General features: G+C 44.4%; 1 protein-coding gene and 1 non-coding gene across 6 annotated transcripts; one reads left to right on the top strand and one right to left on the bottom strand.

Moving 5' to 3' along the window:
* Positions 1 to 237: 237 nt before the first annotated feature.
* On the bottom strand, positions 238 to 19845 carry CHRNA5 (cholinergic receptor nicotinic alpha 5 subunit). Of its 5 annotated transcripts, none has more exons than XM_037053448.1 (8): positions 19059 to 19845; positions 18077 to 18419; positions 14100 to 14291; positions 6560 to 6711; positions 5456 to 5500; positions 4149 to 4258; positions 2485 to 3316; positions 238 to 1369 (listed from the first exon to the last, which is right to left on the bottom strand). In XM_037053448.1, exons 3-8 carry the CDS (start codon positions 14191 to 14193, stop codon positions 1208 to 1210), a joined length of 1395 nt encoding a protein of 464 aa, XP_036909343.1. In that variant the 5' UTR covers positions 14194 to 14291; positions 18077 to 18419; positions 19059 to 19845; the 3' UTR covers positions 238 to 1207. The 5 variants fall into 5 exon arrangements, with proteins under 5 accessions (XP_036909343.1, XP_036909345.1, XP_036909344.1 ...); XM_037053450.1 differs by having other exon boundaries at positions 3112 to 3316; positions 19059 to 19837; XM_037053452.1 differs by having other exon boundaries at positions 1248 to 1369; positions 3023 to 3316; positions 19059 to 19837.
* On the top strand, positions 16108 to 16211 carry LOC118992111 (U6 spliceosomal RNA). Its single transcript, XR_005067556.1, has one exon. It is a non-coding gene; the product is annotated as a U6 spliceosomal RNA (small nuclear RNA).
* Positions 19846 to 21781: the final 1936 nt, after the last annotated feature.

Below are 21781 nucleotides of genomic sequence, written 5' to 3'. Positions count from 1 at the left end.
ACTTTCAACAGATTCATGACCACCTTTGAAGCATTTGTGCCAGTTTTATTTGTGCTACATTCATTGCACCCTCCCTGGAAGCCTTCTGAATCATCCAAACAGTTTCCACGGAGGAACGGTTCAAGCTCAACACAAAATTTGATGCAGATTCATTGCTCTACTTGTTCAGCCATTTTGAATGCAATGACCACACAGTACACATGTTCGTTCAATGGCATCTACTGTCCCCACTGACTAGTACAGTGAAGTTGTCAGTGTTCACACATGCACATTCCAGTCCACTCTCTCTCTGCTTACCCTCTTACATCAATGTAGCACAAACATTCTTGATGGCTGGACTTTTAAATTTGAAAGATCATTTTCTCATAGAACAATTTAATAGTATCCATCAACATGTTTTTAAAATGGAATTCACTTAATTTCTATGGACTCTTCTAAGATGAAGGATAAAGAGATGTTACCACAATTTGTATAGAAGATGGTTCTACTAATTGTGGAAAATGTGGACAGGGGATTAAAGTTAATGTTAAAGATATGCCACTGCATAGGAGTGGTCTATTGTATGATTTCACAATGAAAAGTGAGCTGTGAAAATTACATAATAATTATTCAGTTCAAGTATCTAAAGAATAAAGTAAGACTTAAAGGACTTCCCAATTGCCATTTTTTATTTTTTTTAATTTTGGTTATAGAAAATCAGCATCATATTCGATCATTATCATACTAAGTAGTCAGCTTACCTAATGTAGGGGTATAACATTGTACTACAGACTAAATGTTCCCCAGTAGATACAGGACAGAAGGAATTTTAAAATGTATACCTTTACCAAATGCAGGAAAAGTTTTGAAGTCCATCTTCAAAAACAACAGGAATTTTCCAGTGTATTAAAATATGAACTTCGCTGTTGATTACAAATATTACAAATTAAAAAGTATTATTAGCCAGGATAAAAATATTAGAGTTTTCCTAGTTCAGGTCAGATAATATTTCCGTGCTGTTTTTGGAAGACCAAATGGTATTCAGCTAGTTATTACTTTACTTATGCAGATGGGCCATCTATTAAGATAAACTGATATGAGCAACTGTTATTCTGGTAGAGCTTGCATGAAATTTGAAACACAATTGACATTTTCAAAAGTCTACAGGTACCATAAGGTGTATATGCCTTTTGGTAACTGAATTCCTACCACAGTCCCTAGGGAAGCATCACTTAATTGCATTTCCAATTTGAACAGGAATTGTTATATTTGCCCATTTATAAATCACAGGGACAAAAAGCCCAAGAGAGCCAACAACTGAAACCAGAAGGAAAGTCCACAGAAATAGCCGATCCAGAACCTGGGCTATGAACTTCCAATCTTCAACAACCTGTTGCAAAAAAAAAAAAAGCCCATATTAAACACATAATTTAACATTGTGTAATTATTTTAAGATCTAACACACTGAATTAAGGCCAAATCAGTTTGTGACGCCCACTGCTGCCTGAAAACTGGAAGCGACCCTGAGCTTGGAGCTCAGGGACAAATCCCACCCTCACCGTTAAGAACAGGGCCCCTACGAGCTCTCCCAGACACGCCGCAGTGTCATTTACATGTCAGTGTGTCATATTTTGCAAGTGGCTTTTTTGATCATTTTTAATCAAAATTAGAATATTATACTACTTGATTATTTTGTCATAAACAAAAAATCTCTTCTGTTCTTAATACATGCAGTTATTCCTGTTCCTTATTCTTGCCCAGTGTTTACTTATTTTAATTTTTAAGGGAGACCCAGCCTGATGTTAACTTCATGCCAAATTAAAAGTTGACTCAGAATAATACCTCCTCAATTTAATCTCTCCCACCCCTCACCTGCTTGGTTTGGTTTCGAATTTCCTAGGGCCATTTTAGTCCAAGGTCAGGAGGACAATGTCTGCTGCCTGGGAGCTCACACCCTCCCTGTTTTTGCAGCCTAAGCAGGCAGCTGGCTCAGCAGGTGTGAGTGGCCAAGGAAGGGCAGGCTGAGACCAGCTGAGACCAGTCACGTGGCAGGATTATCATTCCTTGGAATACCAGAACAGTCAGCACAACACTAAGTTTTCTTTTAAAAATATTTTATTTATTTTTAGAGAGGGGACAGGGAGGGAGAAAGAGAGGGAAACATCAATGTGTGGTTGCCTCTCATGTGCTCCCTACTGGGGACCTGGCCTGGAAACCAGGCATGTTCCCTGACTAGGAATCGAACTGGCAACCTTTTGGTTCACAGGCTTGCACTCAATCCACTGAGCCATACCAGCCAGGCCTAAATTTTCTTTTAGCTCATCTGAGATGCCCGGGGGAACTGAGAAGTTGGATGTGCACAGGTGCCCTATTTTGTGGATGTTTTAACTGGCACAGATTGTAGTCAGGGTCTCTTATAGAATGTATGTCAGCATTTCTGGTCCTCAGTCTATGCTTAGTCTAGAAGGGTCATGACCTGCATTTGTAATACGACATGTCACAGACCTCACGGACATCGTTCTCCTTCATGACATGTCTCGTAATATACCGAATAGAATCGAGTGCAGCTTCCAATGTGTTTCTGGAAGATTTTGGTCCACCACTCCTCTCTGTTTCCTCCTGCTGGGTGAAGTACCTATCTACGTGACTTCTCATGCAGAGCAGTTTTGGAAGCTGGTGGAGAAATATCTTTCGGACCCACGGAGCCATAGCGGCGTGTGTCGAGGGAGAACGATGATGAATGTTGATGGCAAAGACCGTCACCATAATTGACAGCGTCACAAAAATCATGGTAAACACCAGGTACTCCCCAATCAGAGGTATTACTTTTGAAGAGGAGGGTATGATCTCTTCAATAACCAGAAGGAAGACGGTCAGAGAGACAAGCACTGAAGTGCAGAGGCAAATCTTCTCACCTTCATTTGAAGGAAGATAGAAGACAAGTACAGTTAAAAATGAGAGCCCAATACAGGGGATAATGAGGAACAAGGTATAAAAGAGAGGCAGACGCTTAATCACAAACGAGTAAGTGACATACGGGTACCAGCAACAGCTGTCGGTTCTGTTCCCTTTGCTTCCCGTTGCACTCACGATCTCCCATTCTCCATTATCAAAAAAATCCCTCTTGTCTACCTCTTGGTCTTCTAGAATTATGTCCACCTGTGATCCATCATAAGTCCAAGAACCAAACTTCATGGAACAGTTCTGGAGATCAAATGGGAAAAATGTGACGTCTATGGTACAGGAACTTTTGTAGTTTGCCGGTGGGGTCCAGGTAACGGTGCCGTCATACCTGACGACGGTTTTCGTGCTGGCCCCTTCAAAACGTCCGTCTGCGCTGAAACACACACACAATGACAATGGGGGAACTCAACAACCCAAGCACGTACCTTACAAGCCTAATATAAAAGACAGCCTGTATTACAGCATGGAATACTCCTTAAATTGTTACACTGGAGACGTGCCTGCTTGTACAGGGGCCCTGCTTTAAGAACATCTTAAACATCTACGCTGGGACCAACAGACCTTCAAGTCACAGAACCCCGCCATTTTCGTGGTTGAAAAGATTTCACTTTATCCACAAAACAGAACATATGAAAAGTGCTGGGAGGCAGTCTGCCAAACATAGAGCCTGGTACATAAGAGGGTAAACAGGGCTGTCAGACCTCCTTTGTGAGAACCTCACCCTGCCACCCTCGGGCTGTGTGATCTCGGACAAGGTATGACCATCCCTGGCGTCCGTTTCCTCACCTGTCAAATGGATGTCATGGTGCCCAGCTCGGGAGGGTCCTGACACACTTGCACAAACCCTGACACATCCCTGCGTCGCACACAGCACTGAGCTCAGTGCACATGCCGTCCCTGTCGGGGCTGGATGACGGGACCAATGACTGCCACTCTCCCCTGCCTCCTTACACCTTTCCAGACTCCCCTGATACTCTACAAATTTTAGAAATCAGAGAACACTTTTATGATCAGAAAAGAAGGCACACATACCGAGAAAGGAGAGGATCCACAGAACCTATCTGAAACTGAAGAATCGAAGTAAGATCAAGTCATTGGACTTTATAGCTAAATGACTTTCAAAAGGAAGAAACCATTACTAGTGCCTAGTAGACATACAAGTGTTTCCTTTTCAAACATGAAAAGGCATTTTGAATGTAACTTACTTATCAAACAACACGATGTCTGGGGTCCAGAGAGAGTCTGAAGGGACACGTATGACCCTGATTCCTCCATAGTCTTCAGGGTCCCACCTGAGCTTCACATCCCTCCATTCCTTCGGGACAAACAGAACAGCCTCGGTTTCAACGGCATTCATAATCAAACGTACTGGAAACTGTACTATTTTTGCCAAGGGCAGAAATTGTAGACGTGAAATCATGTCTACTCCGCAGAGAAGGCCCACCTCATCCTCATGGGCGCTGGCACCTTCGTGTCCCCTTGTGCAGTGGCTCCACGCAGGGTCCCCATGAGACATAGTGAGGCCCAGGCTGAGCGGCTCATGGCTCCACCCAGCACCCTCCTCCAACTACCAGCCGTGCCCCAGAGTGACAGCGTGGGCATCTGTGGTCCAGGGTCAAGGGAAACATTCTTTTTTCCAGCTGTATTGTTAATGATCAGCCCAACTCGACCACACAGAGAGCAGCTACATTTATCACACATTTCACATATTGAAACACCTTGTCCAACATCCATGTGGTAACTATGATGTGATCACGTCAAGGGGAGACTTGCACCCCGAGAAAAGCACACGTGCCCTCTTAGGAGTTAGGGAACATATGCATGATGGTCCAGGAAAAAAAAAAGAAGACATCCTTTACACAAAAGGGAGGAGGTACATGGAAATCATCCATCACTGCCCGTTCCCATCGTTGTAAAGGCCAAAGGCTTTGAGTGGCCAGCCTGCCAGTGTCCGTCCCCCCGGCCTCATCTCCTGCTCTCCTCCCCAGGGCTCCCTCACCGCTAGCCGCACAAGCCTCCTTGCTGCTCCGTAAACACACAGGCAAACGCCAGCCTTAGGGCCTTTGCACTTGGGAGTGCCCCCTGCCCGACACCCCTCCCCGAGACAGTCCCATGACTTCTCCTCCCGCAAGCCTTTGTTCAAACCTTACCTCCTCGGTGGTCCCTTCCCAGGCCATCCTACTGAAAAATACAGACCCCAGACTATTCTTCCCCAAGCTGATCAGCTTGGGGAAGTACCTCTGAGGTACTATACAATTTATTTATTTTTCCCCCTCTAGAATGAAGTTGTGTGAAGGACAGAACTTTTGTCTGTTTTATTCGCTGTTGTTTCCCTAGAGTCTGGCACTAAAATAATATCAACTGAGCAAACGACAAGATTTCCATGCACCTCGCCTGTCTGCACCCTGCCGGTTCACCAAGACCAGATCCTCATGCATGTCCCTCTGGGCTGCAGACCCTGAAATCGTAGTGGCACCTCCCCAGTTGGGTGGCCTTTGAACTGTGTACATACCTGTTTCAGCCAGACATTTGTTGTCATTAACTGATTTTTCTCATCCTAGAAAACAAAAATCTAAATAAGGCTGAGTGTTCCAATTACACAAACAATCATTCTTTAAAAATGGATTTTTCATTTTATATAAATACTCCTGCCCGTACAGTTTCTGTATCCTGTTCATCAGTCCAGCTCTCCAGAAAAGCGGGCCTTTTTTCTAGGCTAATTTCACAGTATTCCTTTCAGCATACTCTGTACCTCAGACAAACTGCCCTAAAATATACCACGGCCTTCTTTAGATCTAACTTTCATCATCTCCTCCGCTACATTCCCTCAAATCTAAGACACAATGCTCTCTAATAAATCAGCAGTGTTACTTCATGGGCCTGGCGCTAAGAGAGAGCCCGGCTGACAATGACTCGTGAGCTGCCACTGATTGTAAGACGCGCCTTGATTTCAGAGGAGCTAAAAGGGAGGAAAGTGTGCATCTCGGCGACATAAGTCTTTCAGTGCATTCCTGAGCGACTGCAACGTCTTTATTTGCCTCTGCGGAGGCGCAGATCTGAATCTCTGTGAAGCTGCTACGCAGGAATCGTATGGAGGCCACAGCCTCGGGGCAGCATCTTGAAGCTCGATCACCCTACTGTTTCTAGAGCACCTGGGGTGGCTCCACTCGGTGGGGAGGATGCAAGTATAAATAGCTTAGCAGACTGCAGGGTACCAATCCCCTGTCCTGTCCCAACAGCAAGTGAATGACCCNTCAGTGCATTCCTGAGCGACTGCAACGTCTTTATTTGCCTCTGCGGAGGCGCAGATCTGAATCTCTGTGAAGCTGCTATGCAGGAATCGTACGGAGGCCACAGCCTCGGGGCAGCATCGTGAAGCTCGATCACCCTACTGTTTCTAGAGCACCTGGGGTGGCTCCACTCGGTGGGGAGGATGCAAGTATAAATAGCTTAGCAGACTGCAGGGTACCAATCCCCTGTCCTGTCCCAACAGCAAGTGAATGACCCTGAAGGAAGAAGGCCTGGGAAGACCGCATGGCCATCCTTGTACACCGAGGTTCCCCAGAGCGACCTACAGGGAGTGTGAAATTGAACACATAATGACATGCACACCTACCACGTCCACCAGCTGAGATATCGCAAGGCCAAACTTTATTCTTATTTTGTCATTCAGCTGTTCCACAGGACGAACCCATCTTTCGTAGTCTTGGAATAAATCCTTAAACAACCTATCTTCGTGTTTCGCAACAAAGAATGGTTCAGCTAATCCTGTATAACAAATTTTTAAAAATTAGTGTACTGCCTCCTTTCCTCCAAATGCTTCAACTTAAAAAAATCATCATCATTAGTGAACCAAACTATTATTTAGGCTATTATTATAATACTTTTAAAATGAACCACTAATACAATTGTTTGTGATCAATAAGGAACACTCTGGTTCAGATACATTTCCCAGTTAAATCAGATTATTCCCATGGAAACACACAGAGTTCCATAAGAGGTGCTCAGAGTTTCCATCTATATACACATACACACACATATATATACAGAGTTATGTAAAATCTAAGTAACAAAAGCCTTTAAATTACCAGGGTTAGGGGGTTGCTTGACATAAAATTTCAAACCCAGAAAACAGATATATGACGGTAAAGTTCATTCATCAACTTTAAATGTAAAATAAACATGCTTTAATTTACATGATTTCAATATATAAATGTATACTGACTACATTTTTCAGATTTGCCCTACCTCTGTTTGTTGTACATTTTTATAAAATGACCTTACAGCCCACAATTTTTGAAGACAAAATTCTCAAAGTTTTCGATGCCGTAGCCAAAGACTGGTTATATCTGTGGTTACAGCTATGTTTATACTTCTGCTGAGTTTAAATAAGCATCTCTGAGGAAATGACAGTTTTCGGTGTCATACGGACGCTGTTAAGGAAATGTAAAATGTGTAAAATTCAAGCATGACATTTACTCAAGACTCGTGATTTTACAAAGAAAAGCATTTGGTTAAAACAGAGAGTCGCTGACTTATTTATAAGCACACATAGGGATTTGTAGTAGCTACTGATGGCTGTCATCCAACCTAAGAGAAATGGTCCCACGCAAGAGTCACACTTTCACCAAATCTCCTTATCATGGACCGTGGTGTTTGCAGGGAGCTAAAGAGCCCCCGCTCTCTTCGGCTGCAAGGAAAGAGAGCTTTCCCTCACTGCCGGCTTCTTCATCAATAATGCGCCTTATTCCTCAAGTGTAAATCTTGCTTCCCTGCGTAATTTAAGATACTAGATTTAATCTACAAATACCATGGAGTTTGCCCCATGCCTTCCAGTAAAGTCTCCTTATGCTGAAATGCACAGATTGGAAACATTTCAATTGAATTTAGAATATTATACACTGGAGAGTCATTCTGAGTAATGTTGAAAAGTTTTTCATTTTATAGTTTCTCCTCTTCTAATCCTATTTAAAAATTGTATGGCCTTTGAAATACCAAGAGTTTAAGGTTATTTAAAAGATAAAAATATCAAAATGTTTTTTAATAGCACTAAGGGCCTTTTGCCTTAGGCGGGGACATGCTAGCTGGAATTGCCACCTTGAATCTTGTTTAACAGAAAGCAGAGCCCTGGCCAGTGTGGCTCCGTGGGTCTGGCGCAGTCCCACAAATCCAGAGGTCCGCAGCTGGAGGCACATGAGAGGTAACTGACCTAGGTTTCTCTCTCACATCGATGTTTCTCTTTCTCTCTCCCTTCCCCTCTCTCTAAAATGAAATAAATAAAATATTTATTTAAAAAGAGAAAGTAGACGGGCATAAATACATAAAATGATAAATTAGTCCCAACATTCTACCTAATGATGATTGCCTTGTGAATATCTTCGACACAGACAAACCCAAATTCATGATCTTCCCCAAAATGGTCGCTGACACTATTCCCCACCTCAGTGAGTGGCTCCACCCTCTGCCCATTTCCACAGCTTAGAAGCCTAGGAGTCACCTTGCCCACTAACTATGTCTCCAGTCCAACAGAAAACACTGATTTTACCTCCCAAATATTTCAGTATGGTGATTAAGAAAGGACGAAGGACTGCACAGGTAAAAACCTTAATTTGAATGCTTAGCACCGCTAACTAGCTGTTAACCTGCACACGCCACAATTTTCTAATCTACATAAATAAGGATATCTGGTGGCAAAATGTTGATAATTCTGAAAAGTGTATGGCAAGAACTCTTCATTATACTCGAACATTTTGTGTATGTTTGAATTTTCTCATTCTAGAACATTAACAAAAATTACAACTTCTGCTTTGCTGCCTATAATGCAGATAAAATGAAATAAATTATCTTACTAGGTAGGGTAGTATCTAGGTAGTTTACAGTGTTCTTTTAATCTCTTCTCCGCTAAATTCAGTATGTAACTATATAGATAGCTCAGGATTTTTAGAACAAATTCTAGGAAGATAAGACAAGACGGTGTCCCCCTATTAGCATTCCCCTATGAAAAATCGTATTTTCTTATCACGAAGTGTTGAAAAAAGTGGGACGGCTGTTGCGGAGCAGCTGCCCTGTGCATCCCAGGGTATCCGGCAGCAACCCTGGCTTCTATCCACCACATACAGTCCCCCTGAAATGCGACAACCAAAATACATCTCCAGACATTGCCAAATGTCACGAGGGCAGGGGAGGGGACAAATCTGCCCCTGGCTGAGAACTGCTCGACTCCCATTCTAATCACGAAAGTACTATGCGGCACTGTCAGGATCCCGACCAGAAACACGGGAAGAAGAGCACTTCTCCCTCCTGGCCTCCAGGCCCCTTCCTCCGAGAGCAACTGCTGTTGAGTGTGATGTGTACACACTTTCAAATACACGCACAGAGAGAGAACAAAGGTTTTCTTTTCAATTTCTAGGGCTTGCTGTTTTCCTTCAGTACTCTACATCAGTGTACGTCTATCCATCTCCAGTCTTTCCTAAGTTGCAAAGCGGTCTGGGTTATGGGTTTTTCCTAATTTACCTAAGGTTTCACCACTGATAGGCATTTATATAGCCCTCAGTTTGGGGTTGTTTTAACAATTCCTCAATGGAAAAACGTGGTGGTTAACACCTTGTACACCTATTTCCCACTATACGAGACTGTATGGCTCTGACTCTTCGAAATGGAACTGCTGAGTGAAGGATACACCTATTTTACCTCTTGCTAGTTACTGCCAACAACCTCCCTTTCTTCTTCACCATCTGTAATAAGAATAAAGTGAAATACCTAAAAAGTTTTGTAAGGGTGGCATAGGTTACATAGCCCCAGCGCATAAATAAGGCATTCCTGGAGCAGTTAATTCTCCCTTCCAAGTCTCTTTGTACCTTTTTTTAAGTTAATAAAAAATGACTTGTATTCCCTTTTTAAAAAGTCCTTTTGTAGCAGCCCTTGGAGGGCTATTTTAAGCAACAGCAAGATACAGCAGTGAACATAATCAACTGTTTTGTAACTGAGCAGAAATGTGCACTACATCCAACATTTTCAATGTGACAAATAACTATGCTTACCAATCATTATTTTAAGAATTATAGATGAAATGCACAAGGGTTTTTTTTCCATTCCAGAATTTTCATTATTTTTCTATTGATTTTTATCACAGAATTATAAAGTTTCTCTGTGGTGAATATGCTTTAGGAAATCTACTTTAAGCTTGCCCTGACTCAGAACACTTGCAGTGAGAAAGTGACCCCAGGCAGTGTTAAATTTAGGTCCAGTCAATATTTCTCAAGGAGAGGCGACAATTTACAGACTTTTTTTAAAAAGTTGAGCGTCATCAGATTAAGCAGATGCTGAGTTCGCTATCATAATTTGATACCATAAACCTCTCCATAGGCAATAAATATGTATCACGAGTTTGTAGGTTTATAGTATTATGAACTGAAACACCTGAATGTACATGAAATTTCCTCAGTTCCTATGACCTATGTGACCTTGACGAGACTTGCGAAGTCCCCCTTAGCACCATCCAGTGAGTGAATGCTGAGGACTGGATGGAAACTCGGAAACGTGATGATAGGTGCTATTTGTCAGGATGGTGAAATGCTGTTTATTAGCTTTATGGGTCTTACGATGTTTGAGCTTTATTATAAATTCTGTTTCCACAATTGTCATCAGATCCTCTTGAGGATCCACCCAGTTGATGTGAGTAGGAAACTTCTCTACAACTGCGCTCTCAAATTGTGCTGCTCCAACCCGCAACAAGCGCTTTAATCGGTGCTTTGGTAGGCGGAGTCTCAGGCCCCACGTCCAGCCTACCTGGCACCTGCTCTGTCACCAGAGCCCCAGGGGACACTGGTGCGCTGACAGTTTGAGAAGCCATGGTCCACAAGACTTGGAGAAGTGATTCTCAAGCAAAGATGGCGGGCACTAAGAGGGAAACAATTTTGTTCCCTAAGGCACACTAGACAATAGCTGGACACATTTTTTGGTGGGTGCCACTGGCACCTTGTATATGGAGGCCAGATGCTGCCACACAGCCTACAAAGCCCAGGAAAGTCTCCTGTTACAAAGAGCTATCCAGCCCCAGAAGTTAAGAAACCCTGACGTAGAGAAAAAGAAATAAGAATAAATCAAAAGTTCAGTTCTGCCCGAGGAACTCAGTTGGTACAGCATTTTCCCAATACGCCAAGATTGTGGGTTCGGTCCCTGGTCAGGACACACACAGGAATCAGCCAATGAATGTGTGAACAAGTGAAATAGCATATCAATGTTTCTTTCTCTCTCTCTCTCAATATCAATAAATTTTTTTAAAATTTAGTCACAAAGCAGAAGAGAATCATTAAAAAAAATTTCTTCTAGCCTTGGCTGGTATGGGTCAGTGGATTGAGCACAGGCCTACAAACCAAAAAGGCACCTGTTAGAGTCCCGGTGAGGGAGGGTATGTGCCTGGGTTGTGGGCCAGGTCCCCCAATGGGGCTGTGTGAGAGGCAACCACACATTGATGTTTCTCTCTCTCTCTTTCTTCCTCCCTTCCCCTCTCTCTAAAAATAATAAAATCTTCAAAAATAAATAAGAAAGTATTTGATAAATAAAAATAAAGTTTTAATCATATAAAGTTTCATAGAACTACAAAGCTAAGTAGAACTGACTCTCAACTCCCTAATTTTCATAAGTCACTCCCCCAGTCACAGCCAGATCTGTTTAAAAGACCTGCATTATTATAGCAGCGGCAGTATCGTAGCAAATAGGTTTATCCGAGGCACCATTATTGCTAATTGAATAAATAAATAACCTGTAGCCCTGGCTGGTGTAGCTCAGTGGATTGAGCACGGGCCTGCAAACCACACGATCACGGTTCAATTCCCAGTCAGGGCACATACCCGGGTTGCAGGCCAGTTCCCGGTTCCCGGCAGGGGATGAACGAGAGGCAACCATACATTGATATTTCTCTCTCTCTCCCTCTCTCTCCTTCCCTTTCCCTCTAAGATAGATTTTTAAAAATTTAAAAATAAACAAATAAATAAATAAATAACCTGTATTATCTTCATGTAACAGCTAATTATCTATTCTTTATTACAGGCAAAAGTACCTCCTGAGCCACCTTTCACAGCCAAACAGCTGCTGGCAGATTAGACGTTCCCTTTACCTGAAGATTGGTTCACAAAAAAGACCGGAAGAAAGAGCTATTATTAAGACTCCAAGTTGAGTATGAAGAAAATGTAAATGTAAAAGCAATTATGGTTGAAAGACCCAAGAACCGTCTCCCAGTACCCTCTCATTTTAAAGGGGAGACATAAAGGAGCGGCAAGGTCAAGCAACATGCCCAGGAAAACATAATGACAGGTCTCGGACCACAGCCACCCGCTATTCAAAGGGAATGTCACATGAAAGCCTACGGCATTCAGCAGCGCTGTGCAATGCACCATCTATTTGACATCACTTTGTTCTTTACCTGGTCGCTGACTAAGAGCAGGGAGCCTTTGCTGATCCCTCATTTCACAGTTGAGGACACTACTACCCATTCATTCATCCACAAACACTGAGAGGCTCCTACAGTAGGTGATACCTTCCAGGTAAAAAGACAAGCAGGATAACCAAATGTTCTGAAGGAGCTCACGTTGGAGCAAGGGGAAAGGCCACACGACTGTAATGTGATGTGAGGGTTAGTACAAGAGGGGGTCACTAAGTAGGGTGGGGGCAGAAAGGAGGAGGTGATCACTTCTCACTATAACACTGGACACACACATGAACAGAGCTATTTTCACTCTTTAACACTCTGTCATCTTTATATTAAAAGAGATGGAAAAAGATCCCCTTTCACCAAAAGGAGTAGGGAACTACCCTTTGCTGAAATGTCCGGCACAGTACCTGGAAATTTGGACATATTATTGAATCCTGAAAGCAACTCAGAGGTAGGCTGTATTGTCCCCACTTTTTTTAAAAAAAGGACGCGCCCTGGCTGGTGTAGCTCAGTGGATTGAGCGCGGGCCTGCGAACCACACAATCGTGGTTCGATTTCCAGTCAGGGCACATGCCTGGGTTGTAGGCCAGTTCCCATCGGGGGACACACAAGAGGCAGCCATGCATTGGTGTTTCTCTCCTTCTTTCCTTCCTTTCCCCTCTAAGTATAAATAAATAAAATCTTAAAAAAATAAAATAAAATAAAAAGAAGGACACGTGTCCAAGTCACATTGGGAGCCATAATGTGAGCCTAATTTTGTCTAGCTACGGAATCACACCCCTTTTTCTCTGTTAAACTATGACTCTCTCTCTCTGCACAGGACTTTCTTTATTTGCTCAAAATGCCTTCCACATTACTCCTGTTCAGTCTACACAAAGCAATGCAATCCGCAATACATAATTCTACTCCTTCCACATTACTCCTGTTCAGTCTACACAAAGCAATGCAATCCGCAATACATAATTCTACTCAAGATTCTTGCTTTCTGGAATCAGAAACCAACCTCCTAAGGTTTAAAAACTTTAAGGGAGGAAAGACAAGAAAGAGTTCTTAAAAAAAAATCAATGTGAGAGAGAAACAAGGAAAGAGTTCTTATACCCAAATGTTTCCTCTTTTTAAGAACTTCCCTTACAAAAACAGTTACTGCTGTGGCCAGTGTGGCTCAGTTGGTTGGAGCATCAGCTTGTAGCCAGAAGGTCGAGGGTTCGACTCCTGGTCAGGGCAGATCTGAGTGTGTATGAGAGGCAACTGATCCTCCCTCCCTCCCTCCCTCTCTCCCTAAACGCAGCGAAAAAACAGAAATACTGTTGCTGTCAGTTTTGCCTCTTGTGTCCCCGTTGAGTTCCCACCTCAGGGGCCCCACACCCACTAAGCTGACAGCTGACGGAGTCCTCAGCCTCCTCTGTCCCTGTGGGAAACACGCCACCCGGGTAAGGACACGACTCTGGACCGCGCACCCCGCGACTTCCACACTCGCTTCTTGGCAAAAGGGCGGGTTTCCAAGTGCCACCGAGCACGTCTCTGACTGACTGACAAAGTTGTCCCCTCACAGCCCCGTGAGGCCTGTCAGGGGACACACGAAGCAGCCTTTCCCTTCATTACCGTGGCCATCTGGGCATTTCAACGGACCCCCCTCAAGCCAGGCCCCCAGGGAAAAAGCGCCACCGCCCGTCCTCCCGGCTCTCCGGTGCCCACAGCCCCGTGCCCCGCCGCCCAGGCTCACCTTCGGGCGCGCTGCCCGGACCCCGGCGCCCCGCGACCAGCGGGACAAGGAGCAGGAGGCGCAGGACCGCGGGCCGGGACCCCCGCGCTGCCATCACTCCGGGAGCTGCCTCACGGCGGGCCCGCGCGGGAAAGCGGACTCAGGATGGAGCCGCCAGAGGATCCAGCCGGGCAGCCCCGCAGCGTCTGGTACCTGGAGCGTGAGGAGCCAAGCGGAGCCAGGCGGCCAGGAGCTGCCGCGTTCGCCCCGCCCAAGCCCCGCCCATCCGCGTTGGCCCCGCCCCATTCCGCGCTGTCTGCTTCTAGATACGCTCCTTCACACACATTTGTAGATACAAAAATAGACAGGGGGTAGTTAAAAATAGTATAGGAACTCTGGCTGGTGTGGCTCAGTGGGTTGAGCACCAGACAGCAAAGCAAAGGGTTGCAGGCTCGATTCCCAGTCAAGGCACATGCCCGGGTTGCAGGCCCAGTCCTCAGTAGGGGGCACAGGAGAGGCAAAGACACATTGGTCTCTCCTCTTTCTCCCTCCCTTCCCCTCTCTCTAAAAATAAATAAGATATATATTTTTTAAAAGAATAGTATAGGAAATGCAGAAGCCAAAATGGGACAGCTGTAAGGGAATACCTGTAATAGCATAATCAATAATCAATATACTTTTTAAAAATAGATATGCTTCCTCACCTCTGCCCCATTTGCAACTAGCTCTGTCCTCCCTGCTCTGGCCCCACCCTGTTTACTCGGAGTCCGTCCCAGTCCTACACAGTTGGACTCTGGCTCTGTCCCTGCCTTTGGACCTATCCCCTGTGTTTCCAGCTCCTGCCCTGCAATTGGCAAGAGCAGCCCTGGAGTTAGGAGGTTCGGAGGCCAGTGTCACAGGTAGGTCCCACATACCTTCCAGAAACCTTGGGCGGGCCCCAGCACACCTAGGATAAATACCTGCACCAATAAATAAATAAAATCTTTTTAAAAATAACCTGTACAGAGACTGGACAGACACACAGAAAACGGTGATGTGCCCCCAGATCACCCACTGCCAATGATCTCTCCCAGCATCCTGTGGCCTCCTGGGGCTCTGGGGGCCAAGCGACCCTGCAGGAGGCCTGGTCTCAGGTCAGCCCTCCGTCTGGGCCAGTTTCTCCATCTTTATACGAAGCAGGTAACTGAGAGGACTGACCCTCATTTGGAGAAACAGTCCCCTTCACACCGCCACCAATTAATATCTGTAAATACCAGTGATTCCATCTGCCCCAGACACTTCTGACCCCACTGCCAGCGGGGTGGGGCGGGGCCAACGCGGATGGGCGGGGATTGGGCGGGGCGATAGATGCTGACAGCGCCAGGCCCGTCGCATACCCTGCTACACCCTCCATTTCATCCCTTCTGTCCATAATTGATTAGGAAGCTTCATTTGGCTGTAAAGATTCAGGCAAATTGCCTTTAAGCCTCACTGGCAGAGCGTGTCGCTGGTTCTTCACAGAGAGCTTTATGGAGGTGACACCTCTGAGACTCCTTGTGAACAGACATTTCACTCCAAGTTCCACTTTGTGAAACCTAAACCCGGTTGCAGAGAATCCTAACAGTAAATACGGCTTGATTTTTTTCTCCTAGGTCCAAGTACAACCAGGAAAATCGAAACAAAATCCATTGAAATTAGTCTGCGTAACTGGATTTAAAGAAAGAAACCACAGAAAAAGGACGCAATGTGGTGACTATGTTTGCCACTCAGGACACCTCGGCACAGGAAAAAAAATAGTACTTACTGTCCCTTCATTGCAAGTTTCTATTTATCTATAAATAATTTATGGGGCATACAGACACTTACGCAACTCCTCCTGACAGCAATTGCGCTTCTACAGCTAGGAGGCCTGGAACCAAGTGGCTAAACAACCTCTGAAGGTCATAGTACCTGTCAGTGGGAAAACTAGAATTAAATGGTTTTCAGTTCCGCCACAGCAAGCAGAACTGGACTCCTCGCCATCCCCAGAGTGCTGTGTTAATAACCATGAGGGCTCACTTACGCAGCCCATGCACTAAAATGGGAACAATACAGAGATGAGCGTGGCCGCCGTGCAAGGACGACACGCGAATTGGTGAAGCGTAAAAAAAGTAATAACCCCAAGCACCACAATTAGTATTTACATAACCTGCAAGAAACACTAGTTGCTACTGCTTTCAAGTGAAAGTCAAAGTGTATAATTTGTCGGGCGCATTAAGATCCAAGCTAATAATTATAGAATGTAATGGGTGCATCTTACATGGCTCTTCCGAGGATACACCGATTACTCTCCGTCACTGCATGCGGTGGTTGCAGCTCACTGGACGCTTTCTCGCTGCCAGGAGATGCTGGCTGGGCACAGGACACTGACAACTGCTGCTGTCACTGGGGCCACGAGCTACAGAAGTCCCTTAAGGCAGCGTCTACCCACCAACTCTCGGATGTGACCAAGGACTGTCAGACAATCTTTGTGGTGCATCAGCACCACACTCTCCTCTGAAGATTGTTTTGGTTACATGCTCTTGTCTTTGCACATCCTGCTCCTTCTCCCCTCCCCTGACTATACAAACCTTCCTTCAGCCCCATTTCAAATGCCACTTGCCCACTAGCCATGGCTTTCTCCACACTCACAGGACAATTTTACTCCTATCGCAGCACTACGTTGGGTCCTCCACACCCTCTGCCTGTTACTCTGCCACTGCTCCGTCCCCTCCCCTCACCATGCTTGTCACAATTTGTCATTAACTACCCTTCAGTGTGTCTAATTCTCCCTACAGAAATGAGCTCCAGCAGCTGCGCCTGTTCTTCCCGGGCGTGTGCCCCGTATACTGAGCACGCAGTCGATGCTCAGATAGATTGGTGGATGAATAAATGAATGTTAAATAGCTGGCCCAAGACCTCCAAGCTAGTGAGCTAGAAAGCAGTGAGCAGAAATACAAGCTCAAGTGTCCTGCCTTTAAAAACCAAACTTAACCTCTCTCTGTAGGCCCATCCATAGTCTGCAAAGTGCTGCCTTCAAACCCGCAGGACCCAGATGTTCTGTAGGTGGCGGTCGTTACCATTTGTGTGGCAGTTACTCTCTGATGTGCTTTTGCCATTACAAAGGCTAAATAAATAGCAGAAATCAAAAATAAACATTGTCCTCTGCAAGTGGCGTGACCTAATGAGTTGTCTTTCATATCAGAGGAGTTGTTCACTCTTATTTCTTATAACGGGGTCAGCTGAGCTAAATTTGGAGCTGGGCAGAGTCTCCAAATCTCCCATTCAGCATTTCCATTACGGCTTGGTGATAAATTCTGCTGTGAGCCTTTAAGATGAAATCAAACTGAAATGTCAGTTAAAGATAAAAATGCATGTTGTCGATTTTACTGCCAAAACTAAATGCATTTTCACAGATTAAAGAAGGAAAAAAGCAAGTATTGATAAAATATTAAAATGCAACCCTTCAAAAGGAATGATAAAAAAGTATAAGGTCTCTTTCAGGGACTATTCCTATAGCTGCCATGAAACATAAAAGTGCAGACGTATTTTAAAGTAGAGAGCTTTAGGGAAAAAATTAATTGGCTGTGTTTTATTAGATTGTAATAACTAAATAGTGGTGTATAAAGTCATCTCACAAAAATATCCACCATTTATAAAACTGAGCTGTCTCAGTAGAATTTAACAACAGCATACATACCACAATGTCAGAGACCTAATTACTAATGGGAAAATACAAGTAAATGGGAAACAGCAATTCACCACAGAGTAATATTATAATATACCCTGGACAAATACCAGCTCCTGTTACAAATGAATATTTTGTTTTCCCACTTAAGAAAGTTCAGTACAGTATCCCATGCTCCTTCAGTGTTGAAAATATTTACATCTGAGAGTGACAAATCATAAAATAATTTTTACAGACAAATATAACTGTATTGTACACTTCTAATTTGCAAAAAGGATCTCAAATCTCAAAACGCACACACACAAAATGGCACCTGTGTACGTGGCGTGGATCTGCCAATCAGCTTCATGGTGGGGATCCTTTCAGAACTTTACAAATATCCAGCCACACATTTTAAACACACAATTTTTATGTCAATAACATCTCACAGCTGCTAAAAACAAGTGATGTCTGAAGTAAAACAAAGGCAAACATGAATTTCTGTAGATAAACCCCATCAGCAGACTTCAATTACTTAATATGTAGTTGCTCAACATTTGTATACTCACCGAACACAGCGTAGTAGAAATATACAAATAGTTATTGCATTAAGTGATCTTCATAGGTGACACACTATCATAAATTGTAAAAAGAAAGTTCTGTCCTTATTTTGTCGTCTCCAAGACACAATTGCAAATGTTTGATTCTAAGAAAAAGGTAGAATTTATACCATAAAATAAGTGTAAAAAGCAAATTATATTGCAGGTATAGATCAAGACACTCCAGAAATTTGTGGCTAAGAGAACCGCCATCGTAGAGTTTAATTGGTTATCGGTTTAATTGTTCCCAGATTATTCCCACTTTTATCAGGAAATATTATAAAATCCCGATTCTCAGAAGCACACAAGAAAATTCACAATTAAATGCATGCCACTTCCATCTGTAATTTGTAAACTACAATATAAACTACTTCGTTTAGGGAAGCGAAGTTCCAGTGCAACCGAGATGGAGCTGCCTCCCTAGTAAGTTTGGGGATCTGTTCTAATTACCTGCTCTGTTCATTTGTTTAGCCAGGGGTCCCTTTTCCATCAGTTCCTGTGGGAACTAATTCACATCAAGTTTTCTATATAGATAGGAAGACAGACCAGATGGGCAACCTTTCAGCAATACTGAAAGCTCCCTCCGAAGGTTAAAGTAATGGGTGGCATTGATTCTTCCAAGGAATTGATTATCTTTCATCGGATTCTAAGCTGCCTGATCCCAGTGTCTCAATATTGGAAATCATTTGGTAATTTCCAGCTCCACAGCTGTCCCACCTGAGATGCAATCTTTGCTTAATCTTCTCTAACATGCCTGATGAATTTTTGATGTTTTCAATTTTCTCAGAACAAAAGAATATTGGAAGTGCCCGGCATGACAAAGGGTGTGTGGATTCGTGGTTGCCGTTGGTCTTCTCAGTCGCTGGTGAGGCCAAGGAGAAAGGCTGTGTGCTTCACATGTGCACCTGATCTCCCCCACGCTCCGTGGCAAATACAGAGGGTTCTTGGAACATTGGGAACTGCTCAGCCTTTGGTCTCTGAGGTCAGATAAACATGAACTCTGTCACTTCATAGCTATTCACTCAGCAAATATTTCAGAATCAACTGTACAAGTTCTCTGACAATGCAGTGGATAAGAAAATGTCTCTGATTTCATGGAACTTACTGCCAAGCGAGGAAGGCAGAAAATACACGAGGTAATTTCAGAATTTGATAAGAAATTCTTGAGGAAATAAACAGAAAATGATGAAGTGGGGGATTCTACTTTAGATGGCACGGTCAGAAAATGCCTTTCTGAGGAGGTGACCTGAGCTAGAACAGGAGACAGAGGCAGTGTCAGTCACATGGAGTGCAGAGGGGACAACATTCCAGAGAGAGAGAGGACGACAGTGAGGGACAGGCAATGAAGTGTGTCCGAGAAAACGAGTTTCATGAACAGTCTGACATACCTGTGCAGCATTTCCCTGGCTTTTCTGCTGTCGTGAAAACTGAGTCCCCAGCCTATAACTTCACACAACATGAGGGTGAAGCATTTGCCGCAGACGAGCTTCTGGTGCGGGATATGTCAAGACTTGTTTCTCTTCTGCTGTCCAGGAGGACCTTCTGATGATGGTGACAACTCTGTTCCTATGCCTTCCTGTCCCATACTGGGCACCCTGACTCAGTGGGCAGAGAAAAACGGACAAGGAGCCATTTCCACACTGGGGTGCAGTAACCTCAGTATTAACAGTAGCCTCACTGCACAGGCAAGTGACTGCACACAAATATGTCCCATTGCAGAAGCACGTGGTGGAGTTCATCAACTGCAGGTAAAAGATCTGAGTTGTGCAGACTCTACCAAAAGTCCGAGCCCAGAACATGTTGTGAAGGTCCCTTCCCAGGCCTCCAAAGTGAGGGCTCCTGAAGCTTAAGCTTCACTCACTTCGCAGCAAGTCTGTGAACTTCTCTAACGGGAAACTGACGACACGGTTAAGACATGTGCTCGGAGTTACGCATCTGGGTCGCCCTAGCAAGCGGGGGCGGGGGGGGGGCTGCAGGAGCGAGCGTGGGAGGCCATCCCACCGCCTGGGAGGGGACCCCAGGCAGGACTTACACTGGACAGCAGCCCTGGAGCCTTCACGAGCCTTCATCTTCTGAAAACTGCATCAGAGGAAGTTGCCTCTGCGCCACCCAGCACACAGTGGGCCCTCAATAACTGCGTGCTGTGACTATAATAAATATTCTACAAGGTTATTGTGAGAATTGGCACTAACAAATGGAAAGCAGCTGACTCTACTATCACCGAATGATCACTTCTGCTCTGTCGTATAAAGAAACAGGGTTTTCTAAGGTCACAAACTACTTTAGCAAAGAAAAGGAAAAACCATTTTAAATTCTCCTTTAAGACTATTTTAAGTAGCTTGTGTGTAATTTGCCCAAGTCCACTGGCGTGCTGCCTCAGCATCAGAAGTGGGCCAGGGAGGCAACAGTGCTGACTCCGGGAAGCAGAGAGGAGGCACTTTTTATGCAGTTTATTATGTATTTTCCAATGAGAGTTTGTACCGCTTTTAGGGCTGGAAAAATTTGTTAGATTGTTCAGGACTCAGAAGACAACTGCTCCTGGACTCTCCCATTGCTGGTAGGGAAGAGCTCTGTAAACAGGATTTCTCAGAGAATATTATTATATAAAGCTGTTGGGTACAGAATCGAACTCTGGGTCTGCCCTGGTGCTTGGGGTCAAGGACTCAGAGAGTAGGTGCTTCCTGCCAAGAAGTGAAAACCGTCTCCACCTGTAAGATCTACTCAGAGACCACTAACCAATTCATACACATTTACTCAAATAGTAAATCCAGTTCCTTCTTTCATGGGGTGTTGTAGGAGATAATGGGGGAAAGGTGGCTCCTTTTGAAAATCTGTATCAATACTATGAGTGTAGGCTAGTAGAGATAGGTAAAAATGAAGCAAGGTATGACCGAGCAGTTCTATGCTCAGTGTACAGCTCAGAGGAATGAAAACGCCCCTAATGCTCATCAGCTGAGTAAACAAACGTGATGTCCAAGGAGCATCATTCAGTAATAGAAGGAAATGTGCTCGTGCTGTCATTTCCCGCGTCCAGTAAACAGAGACACGAATTACTGACCTCGCCTCACTGTGGACGAGCCTCGACAACACAACACTCCCTGAGGGAGAGATGCCAGCCGCAGAGGACCCCAGCTGTGCGACCCCACTTATGTAAAATGTCCAGTGCAGGCAAGTTTGTAGGGACAGGAAGTAGATGGATCAGCGGTGTCCTCGGGCTGGGGGACAACTTCCGGGGGATGGCACAGGGTGGCAAGGCCTCTTCTTCGGGAGATGAAAATGCTCCAAATTGAATGTGATGATGGGTGCAGAATTGAAATGGGTAAATTGTGTGGTATGTGAATTATATCTCAATACAGTTGTTACCAAATAAATAAACAAACAAAGGTAAATAACTATCCTATTTCATGTAATTCTAAATTCATTCAAGAATGGACAATTTT

This window comes from Sturnira hondurensis, unplaced genomic scaffold (genome assembly GCF_014824575.4).
Source record: "Sturnira hondurensis isolate 20B ecotype Veracruz unplaced genomic scaffold, ASM1482457v3 Scaffold0007865, whole genome shotgun sequence".
Taxonomy (NCBI): Eukaryota; Metazoa; Chordata; class Mammalia; order Chiroptera; family Phyllostomidae; genus Sturnira; species Sturnira hondurensis.
The sequence above is the reverse complement of the archived record's forward strand: the minus strand, read 5'-3'. Positions and strand labels throughout refer to the sequence as shown.